Source organism: Cetorhinus maximus, chromosome 5 (genome assembly GCF_964194155.1).
Source record: "Cetorhinus maximus chromosome 5, sCetMax3.hap1.1, whole genome shotgun sequence".
Classification (NCBI taxonomy): Eukaryota; Metazoa; Chordata; class Chondrichthyes; order Lamniformes; family Cetorhinidae; genus Cetorhinus; species Cetorhinus maximus.
This window is the reverse complement of record NC_135883.1, coordinates 146,885,641-146,897,139: the sequence shown is the minus strand read 5'-3', so window position 1 is coordinate 146,897,139 and position 11,499 is coordinate 146,885,641. Positions and strand designations below refer to the sequence as shown.

Here is an 11,499-nt window from a genome sequence, read left to right as displayed (position 1 = left end):
AGAGCTCGAGCTGTGGCTCCCCGGTCCTTGGGGAGGAGAAGGAAACGGGAACTGCGCTGTGGGTATGGCCGCCGGGGAGGAGGCGATGGGCAGCAGGAGCAGCATGGATTTTCAGGAATGCTGGCAGTAAGTTCATCCAAACCGAGCTGGATGTCAGCAGCTTCAGCGGACGGAGGGAGGGAGCCTGAAAAGGGAAGGTGCTGGAAATGCTCGGCATCAGGGGAAGATGGTGCTGTCACTGGACGAGTCGTCCAGAGGTGCAGGCTAATTAATGTTCTGAAGACGCGGGTTTGAATTGAATTACACCACTGCCGCCGGTGGAATTTGAATTCGGTTAATAAAATCTGGAATATAAAGCTAGTCTCTGCAACGGTGACCATGAAGCTACTACCATCGATTGTCATAAAAGCCCAGATAAAAGCAAAATACTGCGGACGCTGGAAATCTAGTACAAAAACAAAAATACCTGGAAAAACTCAGCAGGTCTGACAGCATCGGCGGAGAGGGAGACAGTTTAACGTTTCGATGAAGGGTCATACGGACTCGAAACGTTAACTTGTCTCCCTCTCCGCCGATGCTGTCAGACCTGCTGAGTTTGTCCAGGTATTTTTGTTTATTGTCATAAAAACCCGCCTGGTTCGCTAATGTCGTTTAGCGAAGGAAATCTGCCGCCCTTACCTGGTCTGGCCTACAAAGGTTATCCGGGGGGGGGGGGGGGGGGCGGTTAGATGGGAATGTGGAACTCGAAACACAAACAGATCAGCCGTGAGCTCATTGAATGGTAGAGCAGGTTCAAGGGGCCGAATGGCCTACTTCTGCTCCTGTTTTGTATGTTCATATATACACGTGACTCCAGACCCTCAGCAATGGGGTTGACTTTTAACTGAAATGGTTGAGCAAGCCACTCAGTTCAAGGGCAATCAGGGATGGACAACAAATGGTGGCCTTGCCACTGACGCTCACATCCCATGAGAGAATAAAAAGTTTTTCCAGCAGTTTGTTTTATTTCTGATTTCCAGTGTGTGCAGTATTTTGCTTTTAATTTACCCAAGTAAACAAGCTTTGATCAATAAGTTTAAAAAGCTCAAGCCATATAGCCGATGAACAGAAAATGCTGGAAACACTCAGAAGGTTAGGCAGCACCTGTTTGACCAGAAAGATTAAATGTTTCTCTCCAATGACCTTAAAGTGGTATAGATAAGGCCAAGTTATGTATCTTCAAAAATATGTAAAAAAAATATAGGACCTTAATGTTGCTATATGCCATTCTTCAGTTAAAAGCCTATATAGTGATGATTAGCAGACTTGGAGAGTAACTTAGCTTGTGTCCCCAGATTTCAAAATACACTTTCCAGAAGTCAAGAAGTCATTGGATAGCAATCAGCTCGAATCTTGATTTTTTTTTTTCTTCTTTACCTTCTGTAATTCAAGTGGTTCAAGAGGCTGCATATTGCATTCACTGTGACACAACCTGAATTGTATCAAAGAGCTAAATTGATATAATACTTAATTCCTCAGGACATCACAGCCAATGAAGTACTATTAAATAATGTTGTACTGTAAATAAGTGTAGTAGTGACTTTGTGTCTAGCAATGCCTGATAAATGACGATTAAATAAACGACCAAGTAATCTTGTTTTTAGTCGTATTGGCCAAGGGATAAAGGTGAGCAAGGGCACTGCAAGAACTCCCTTGCTCTTTCAATGTTGCCATGGGATCTTTTTCATCCATCTGAGAGAGCAGATAAGTTCTTAGTACTGTGTAGCATCTGAAGTGAAATAAGGCATTTCTAATATTAAAGCAGTTCCTCAGTACTGCTCTTATAGTGTCATCCTAAATTATTTGCTCAAGCACGTGGAATAGTGTTTGAACTGGCTACCTTCTGCTCGGGCTAGTGGTATCACAGAGCCAATGCAATCAGACTTTCCTGGATGCCTTAGTACAACATGACTACATTTTATCGACTGAGCCACTAGGAACGACTTTTTTTAAAGGAAATTCTGCCTTCACTAAAAGTGCACTATTAAAATATTATTTGCTTATTTCATGTTCATACTTTACAGCTGTGATTATAAATCATGACTAAAATTACTGACATGGGCAGATTAATATTAAAACATATTTATTTTTATCTGCAGAATGTTTGAAGCTAAGATACAAAGCTATGCAGGTGATGATCCACTGGATCTGTGGGACAGGTAAAATAGCAATTTAATACAATTTTTTTTTCTCTTAAATCTGCAGTTTTATGTGAAAAGTTGGTTACATCTCATTTCCCTATCACCCTAGGTTTTTACAGTGGGCAGAACCTTTACTTCCCCCTGCAGAGAAAGGTGTATTGGTCTCGGTGTTAGAGAGACTCGTGAAGAATTTTATGGATGATAAGAAGTATTACAATGATCCAAGATATATCAACTACTGGTTGAAGCTGGCAAGTGATCTGTATGAACTTTTTAATAGGTTAAGATTTTATTATATAAAAACAAGAGAATGTATGAATCCAGTGGAGATGAGACCAGCTGAGTTGGAAATATGCTTGTTTACTTTCTTTTGTATCATATGCCAAAGAGAGAGAGAGTCCATGTGGTGCTCGCGTTGCTGAAATTGAGACGCCTCATTTCACCATCTTCTATGTTAACTCATTCTTTCCTCAGAACTCAAAATTGTGGAACGCCTTAGTTTCCTTTACTTCTAAAACCTATGGACTTTTTGGTCCGAAGTTTGAAATCACCCTAATCACTATTCCCTGTCACCTTTTTAACCTGCATGATGGCTTTATCCCTTTACCCAGCTTTCTCAGTTTAAGATGCAACGTGATATTGTGTATAAGGAAAAAATAAGTTTGGTTGTGCTTACATTTATAATGCTGCAGCCTGAGGAGATTAAAGAAAGGAGTAATAGAAAAACAAATGTGGAGAGATGCTGTTCCCTGGCAGTATGCTTTTTTTTCATCCTCTTGGCTTCTGACTTTGAAATTTCTCAGTTTTGTTTGTCACTTCTTAGCAGCTGTCTGAAAATTATTCTATTTTCCCCAAGACACACTTTTTGTTATGCAATCTTTGGCCTGTGGATTGGTTGGGGAAAAAAGAACATAAATAGCATAAATGTGCACGTTTGTCGTGCACCTACAGCCCAGTTACTATTCTTCATACAGCATGGTTAACCACCTAGTCCTAGCTATCCTCATGCTGCCTTCATTTCCCAAACAGTTTGTGATGTACTTTCTTTCCCATCTGCCTTTCCATTTGGTAAAGGAGATGGGACTAACTGCATAGTTTATCCAATGGATGATGTTGAGCTTCTTGAATGTTGTTGGAGCTGTACTCATCCAGTCAAATCCATCACATTCCTGACTTGCACCTTGTAGATGGTGGAAAGGATTTGGGAATCTGGAGTTGTGTTACTTGCTGTAGTACACTTGTCTCTGGCCTGCTGTTGTAGCCACAGCATTTATAAGGCTGGTCCAGCCAACCTTTTAGTCAATGGTGACCCCCTAAGCTGTTGAAACTGGTGGATTCTGCAATGGTAATGTTGTGGAATGTCAAGGGGAGATTTTTCTTTTGTTGGAGACGGTCATTGCCTGGCACTTGTGTGACATGAATGTCGAGCCTCAATATTGTCCAGGTGTTGCTGTATGCAGGCAAGGACTGCTTCAGTACCCGAGGAGTCGTGAATGGTGCTGAACATTGTGCAATCATCAGCGAACATTCCCACTTCTAACTTTGATGAAGGGCATGTCATTGATGAAGCAGCTGAAGATGGTTGGGTCTAGGACACTCCCCTGAGGAATTCCTGCAGCAATGTTCTGGGGCTGTGCTGATTGGGCTCCCAACAACCACAACCATCTCCCTTTATGTTAGGTATGACTCCAGCCAGTGGAGAGTTTTCTCCCTGATTCCCATTGACTTCAGTTTTGCTAGAGCTCCTTGATACCACACTTGGTTCTTTGAGTGTTTCTGTTATGAGGTTTCTATTCTATATAACATCAAAATTGATTTTTTTGGTTTGTTTTGTTCTTTGTTTTACTTTTTCAGATAAACTGCAGCACAACACCACTTGATTTTTACAACTATATGTACAATCAAGGGGTTGGCATAAAGTCAGCTGCCCTTTATCTTGCGTGGGCACAGGTGCTCGAGATGAAAGGCAATTTTCAGATAGCAGATAGCATCTTTCAGAAAGGCATTCAAAATGTTGCAGAACCAATGGATATGTTGATCCATCACTATGGGTAAGTCTGACTTGGATGGGAGAGCTGAGAATCAATATACTGTCTTGTATTTGAAGAACTAGCTCACTTTAGTGATTTGGGTTAGAAATCAGTCAAAACACATGATCAATTCTTTCTTTGAGGATCCACAATAAAATGCATTTGGCATACTTAACACAATTCTTAAATGAAAATTCAAAGAGAGAGAGCAACTTGGATGATTTGAGTATACTCTTAATGGGTTTGTTTGGGTATGATAAAGGCCAGTTCATCCACTCAAAGTATGATAATTGTTTTGCTCTGGATTCAAAATTTAATGTCACTCAAATAATCCATATCTTGTAGGTCTTTATGGTCATCTGTAATTGCATGGATGCAAATCAATCGTGAGCTTGTGACCCTTTTCTAGGGCACGTTGAGGTGGAAATAAGATTACTTGCTAGCTTGTCAGTTCCAGAATAGAAAATAAAATTGAGGTAAAATCAAAGTTTACGATGCTCCATCCTGTTAGTTGAGTGTTTTCCATGGTGCTAATACACTTGATGTATTGTTTTTCTGTTTGTGCTAGAGGAAATAGTAGTAGAGATGGATAGCAATAACAATAATTATGTTAAAAACAGCACAACACGTAGTTTTAACAGAAGTAGCTTTGTGGTTTTCATCCAAGTATTATTGACCTATCAGTTCTTGATGGTAATGTTGGATGCAAAATAAATAAATTCTATCTGAACAGAAGTGACACCTTTTAAATTGGCTAGACTTTGTTTCTTATATTCCTCTATTTCTTTCTGATGAATGTAATCATCCTTCCTGAAGCATGATTTCATCTCAATGTTTCCAATTTTATAAAAAGATAAACTAAATGTATGAAATAAATATTTTTACATAACACTTTGTGCAGCTTTCATTCAACACCAGCTTGCACCTTTTAATGTAGGAAAGTGTCCCGAAACACCTTATAAAGGTCCAAGGAAAAAAAGGAAGAAGCTATTAGAAAGTGTATCTCAAAGCTTGATCAAAGAAGTGGACTTAAAAAAGGGTTTTGTATAAATGCAAGTTGTTATTGAGTGGGAGGTAAATGCTTTATGAAGTGAAATTCAGACTATGGGATCCAGGCAGCTGAAGGCTGGAGTGGAAGGTGCATGAGAGATCAGAGACTTCTGTGGGTTGTCGTGGTGGAGGAGGTTAGAGATAGAAAGGGATAATATTATTTAAAAATATAAACAGTGATGAGGATTTTAAATTTGAGGACTTTGGGGAATGGGATCTAATATATTATAGCATGACTAGAAAAGTGCGATAGAATACAGGCAGTAGAGTTTTGATTACTTTAAGTTTATAGAGGTGGTGGGTGGAAGCCTTTCCCAAAGAGCATTGGAGTAATTGAGCCTGGTGATAACTAAAGCTTCTGAGGCAAGTAGACCGAAGCAGATTACTTAACAAATTACTTACAAGATATGCAGCCTTTGTGACTGTGAATGTGATAGAGAAAATAAAGGGTTAAAAATCCACTTGATTTAACATCGCCACTTGGCCGTTGTTGAAAGTATGGACCTGAAGTATTTAGGCTATTTCATTTTTTTAATAGATTTGTTTGTGGGATGTGGGATTTATTGCTCATCCCTAATTGCCCTTGTTCAGAGGGCTTTTTTTAAAAAAAGAGTCAACCACATTGCTGTGGACCTGGAGTCACATGTAGGCCAGACCAGGTGATTTCCTTCCCTAAAGGACATTAGTGAACCAGATGGTTTTTACGACAATCGTCAATGGTTTCGTGGTCATCATTCCAGTTATTTATTGAATTCAAATTCCACCAATTGCCTTGGTGGGATTCGAACCTGGGTCCCCATAGCATTACCCTGAATCTCTGGATTACCAGTCCAGTGACAATACTACTACGCCACCACCTCCCCTTTCCCACCAGAACTGAGTCTGATTCTGACCTTGTCTGATCATTTTTTCCCTTCTTAAATGTACAATGTAATGCAATGTATTTATATTATGTTTAGGAACAGAAGTAGGCTTTAAAACTGTTCACTGTGGTGCTCAGTTTGAGATTGAGCGTTTTAAAAAAATATTCATTTTCATGCAGTATTGGGACCAAAACACTTTGCAAGAAAAATATATTCTCTCTTCATGTATCACAAGTATATTATTTACATAATGTTTTAAATGTCCACTCGTGCATGTAAGGCACAGTTCTCTTACCTTTAGAAAAAGCTCTGTTAAAACAGATACTGCAAAATTAATCTTGAATATAAATTTGCTGTATAATTAACTATTTGATGCTGATATATCACCTTTATAATAATTATTTAAATCTTATTAACAGTATATTTTGCTTTGTTTTATTGAATCAAACAATTGGTCATGTGCTATTTTTTATAGGTGTTTCAGGGCTCGAGCATCTCAAAACCTTTTTCCAGTAAAAACAGAAAATCTGATAAGATCTAAACCTCGATCTCCGGGAAACCAATATAGTGTGGATTTTGCAGCTCAAACTGGTGAGGTGTTTTAAATTACAAAATTATGTTTTTTTTTGCTTTTCGCCATGATAAAGCGGATGTTATTAGGTTAGAATTATCTTTTATAAATCACTGATTAGGTCTCAGCTTGAACATTAATTCTGAGCACTACACTTTGGGAGTACACTATATTGCCAAGTACCCCTGGCATGACCCAGCTTGATGATCATGTTGTGGGCAGCAGTGTGGACATTGCATTTGTGTGCTGGAAGTCTAATGCTGATTTGATGCTCAACTTGCACATCGTCACTGTAGTTAAAGCTGTCTCTTAACCAAGACACAGCTGAAGCTGTATGAGGCTTCCTCCACCATTACTATTTGGAGGGATCATTCGACTTGCAGGTTAGTAGCTTATTACAATCTACTAGCTCTTGCAGAGTTTGTAGGAGTACAGAGTTGTTGGAAGACTTCTGAACAGTTGGTAAAGTCTGCTGGGATTGGTGCTGAACTTTCAGAAGTCATTAGTTGTTACTGAAAGGCCTCTGAGTACACTACTTGCTCTCAGACATGGGGCTATAGTTGCAGTCTACCATGAACTGGAGCATCAGAGGAAGATGGAGAAGAGGTAGCGAAGAAAACAAGCTGCATGGTGAGGTAGGAGGAGGAAGACTCTCCGCAGGAGGTCTTGCCCAGCTGAGATTATCAGGGGCCACTTATATCTGCACCTCAGCTCAGAGCAGTGTGCTCGGCTGTTGTGCTTCACCAAGGAGGTGGTCACAGAACCATGCCAACTCTTGGAAACTGACTTGCAACCTCAGAGTAGGTCAAGGACAGCAGTGCCAGTGGACGTCACGGTGACAGTGGCCCAGAATCTTGCCGGCAGCAGATCCTTCCAGGCTGCTGGAAGACAATATAGCAAACACCTGGTAGCTCTCTGTCCATTGCTGCATCTGGGATGTCACAGAGGCTCTGTACACAAGAGATTGGACTTCGTTGTCTTCTCCCTGAACAGAGAGAAGGAGGAGGAGCATGCACGTGGCTTTACCAAGTTAGCAGGCTTCTCTGTGGTGCATGGTCTCATTGACTGTATGAGGATTTGTGGATGCCGTATCTCAATGGTGAGCTGTACGGTAACTGCAAAGACTTCCACTCACTTAATATGCAGTTGGTGTGACTTCATGCTGGTGAATGCCCGCTATCTGGCAGCAGTCTGTGTTCATCCCGCTGTGCCAGCAGTCTTCCAGTCACTACTTCAAACCACAGGATGGGTGCTCAGTGAGAAAGGCTTTCCAATCTACATCTGGCTCATGACTGCTCTCTGCAAGCCCCCCAGACATGACCAGCACTCATACAACGAGAGCCATGGTATGATGAACATCATTGAGCAGACCATTAGGCTGATGAAGCAATGACCCAGCTGCCTGGACCACTTGGGAGGAGCCCTCCAGTACTCACTGTGTCTGAGTCTGTTGCAGCCTACACAACTTGGCCATCATGAGCCCCTGCCACCATCTTGGGTGAAGTAAGGGAGGAGACAGTCAGTTCATCCACAATCTGGATTAGCTGTCTGTGTGTGCATTATCAGACTCCAGTTCCCGTGAATTAAACCCCAGATCCCACTGGTGAACACTTTCCCCATTCCTCTGTTACAGGTCATCACAGTGTCCTCTTAGCCATAATCCTGAAATGGAAGATACCAAAGGACAGTCATTTCATACCAACTTTATCAAACACTACATTGTACATTCCATGCAATATTCAACTAATTACCTTCTGCATTCTCTTAGTGTCTGTCTTGCGGGTACCTTTGCCTGTCATAGTGCTCCTTTACAGTGCGACACCAATGGCTGGAGCACGGCTGGTAGAAGGCTCCTGACTTTCAATGGGAGGGATACCAATGGTCTTATAAGGTGCCCTCGAGCAGCTCTGGATCTTGAAGGTGCAGATTCAGACAGCACTACCTCTGTATGTGCAGCAGCAGTCTGGGTTGGCTGGCTGTGAGGCAATAGCAAGGATGAAGTGAAGTGGCTGTAGTGAGCGCACAAATGCTGCCATCCTGAGAAAGGACAGTAGGTCGTGCTCCATGGTGCCAGTGCTACTGCTTCAGGGTAGTGCCTCGGCTATCCAAGTAATGTGCTGGAGCACAGATTACTGGACTGTTTTACTCCTTTGAGCATTGACATTCACATTGAGTGGTTTTTGCTCGTGTTGCAGCGAAAGCTGAGATGCCAGATGCTACATCACAGTTGAATCTGCATGAAGTTGATCACCACTTGCAAGCTGGAAGCGGTGGGCTTAAAACAATTTTCCCTCAAAATTGAGCACCGTATATACTCAAGAAATAGTCCATCTCATGTAAAATTTGACTCCTGACTTTCCAAGGACACTCTGTTCTGACTTGGCTCACTAAGTTTTCTGATTGTTCTGCATCGGTGCTAGACCATGGAATGCAATTTGCTCAGTGAGATATCAGAGAACTTTAGTAAAAGTTTACTTGTTGAAATGATGAAGGTAAGATTGGAGTGTGTGTACGTGTGTGTGTGTACGTGTGTGTGTGTACGTGTGTGTGTGTACGTGTGTGTGTGTACGTGTGTGTGTGTACGTGTGTGTGTGTACGTGTGTGTGTGTACGTGTGTGTGTGTACGTGTGTGTGTGTACGTGTGTGTGTGTACGTGTGTGTGTGTGTACGTGTGTGTGTGTGTACGTGTGTGTGTGTGTACGTGTGTGTGTGTGTACGTGTGTGTGTGTGTACGTGTGTGTGTGTGTACGTGTGTGTGTGTGTACGTGTGTGTGTGTGTACGTGTGTGTGTGTGTGTACGTGTGTGTGTGTGTGTACGTGTGTGTGTGTGTACGTGTGTGTGTGTGTGTGTACGTGTGTGTGTGTACGTGTGTGTGTGTACGTGTGTACGTGTGTGTGTGTACGTGTGTGTGTGTGTGTGTGTGTGTACGTGTGTGCGTGTGTGTGTGTGTGTGTGTACGTACGTACGTGTGCGTGTGTGTGTGTGTGTGTGTGTACGTACGTACGTACGTGTGTGTGTGTGTGTGTGTGTGTGTACGTACGTACGTACGTGTGTGTGTGTGTGTGTGTGTGTGTGTGTGTGTGTGTGTGTGTGTGTGTGTGTGTGTGTGTGTGTGTGTGTGCGTACGTACGTACGTGTGTGTGTGTGTACGTACGTGTGTGTGTGTGTACGTACGTGTGTGTGTGTGTGTGTACGTACGTGTGTGTGTGTGTGTACGTGTGTGTGTGTGTGTGTACGTGTGTGTGTGTGTACGGTATCAGAAATGGAATAAGCTCATGGAGCTGTCATGAACAGTCCTATGACCCCATTGGAAAAGAAAAGGGGTTATAAAGAACTTGCCATTTTAAGCTTTCATCTTGCTCCAATCCACTTCTCTGCGAGCATCTGAAATGGAGAAACTGAAAACCCAGCACGGTTCTCTGCTGGCTGTGAGAGCCGTGAACATTGGTAGTTGAAAGTAAACCTATCAAAAATATTACCCCTGGAAAAAATCGACCCCTTAACATTTTGCCTAAAAAAGGGTCTCCAAAATTCGACGTTTACACAAGTATATACGGTAGGTGCAAGGCCACGTGGCAATCAGGAATGTGCTGCACAGCAACAAACACACTGCGTGGAAGCAATGCCTCCTTTAAGATCTACCAATGCTTAAAGATGCACAGAATCAAAAGGTCCACCATCTGCAGCTTGTACATCGTAACAGATTTCCGTTTGAGAAGCAAACTAACTTCGAGATTCAAACTACAGATATTTGGATATCCCAGAATAAGAGTTATCCAAGACAGCCTAGATTTTGAATAACTGCTGCCCATTGTGAAGGTTAGGTACTTGCTAGTTGCCGCAATGATCAGTGTTGGGGCCCCAACTATTTACAATCTATATCAATGCCTGGATGAAGGGGCAAAATGTATTTTGGGCCAAATTTGTTGACCAAATGTAGGTGAGAAAGCGAGTTGAGGACAATATGGAGTCTGCAAAGGGATATAGATGGGTTAAGTCAGTGGCGAAAATTTGGCACATGGAGTAAAATGTTGGAAAATGTGAAGTTATCCACTTTAGTAGGAAGAGTAAAAGAGCAGAATATTATTTCAATAGCGAGAGATTATAGAATACAGTTCTGAGGGATCTGGGTGTCCTTGTATATGAATCACATAAAAACTTGGCATGCAGGTACAGCAACTAATTAGGAAAAAAATGAAACGTTAGCCTTTATTGCAAGGTGGGTGGAATATAAAAGTAGGGAATTTTTTCTGCAACTGTGCAGAAAGCAGTACTCTAGGTGCAAATTTTGTTCCCCTTATTTAAGGAGGGTTCTACTTATATTGGAAATAGTTCAGAGAAGGTTCACTCTATTGATTCCTGGGATGAAGTGGTTGTTTTGAGGAAAGGTTGAGCAGGTTGGGTCTTTACTCATTGGATTTTAGAACAATGAGAGGTGATCTTTTTGAAACATAAAATTCTGAGGGGTCTTGACAGTGTAGATGCTAAGGTGCGTGTGTCTGTGTGTGACTGTGTGTGTGTGTGACTGTGTGTGTGTGTGACTGTGTGTGTGTGTGACTGTGTGTGTGTGTGACTGTGTGTGTGTGTGACTGTGTGTGTGTGTGACTGTGTGTGTGTGACTGTGTGTGTGTGACTGTGTGTGTGTGACTGTGTGTGTGTGTCTGTGTCTGTGTGTGTGTGTGTGTGTCTGTGTGTGTGTCTGTGTGTGTGTGTGTGTGTCTGTGTGTGTGTGTGTCTGTGTGTGTGTGTGTGTCTGTGTGTGTGTGTGTGTGTGTCTGTGTGTGTGTGTGTGTGTGTGTCTGTC

At 42.0% G+C, this 11,499-nt stretch overlaps 1 protein-coding gene across 1 annotated transcript in view; it reads left to right on the top strand.

The window, feature by feature from the left end:
• The window catches only part of bub1 (BUB1 mitotic checkpoint serine/threonine kinase), a 69,931-nt gene continuing 58,432 nt past the window's right edge, over window positions 1-11,499 (top strand). The window contains exons 1-5 of the mRNA XM_078542640.1: window positions 1-126; window positions 2,139-2,198; window positions 2,290-2,431; window positions 4,035-4,231; window positions 6,599-6,714. Coding sequence (XP_078398766.1) covers window positions 65-126; window positions 2,139-2,198; window positions 2,290-2,431; window positions 4,035-4,231; window positions 6,599-6,714 — 577 coding nt within the window. The 5' untranslated portion in view covers window positions 1-64. The remainder of the gene's footprint in view (window positions 127-2,138; window positions 2,199-2,289; window positions 2,432-4,034; window positions 4,232-6,598; window positions 6,715-11,499) is intronic.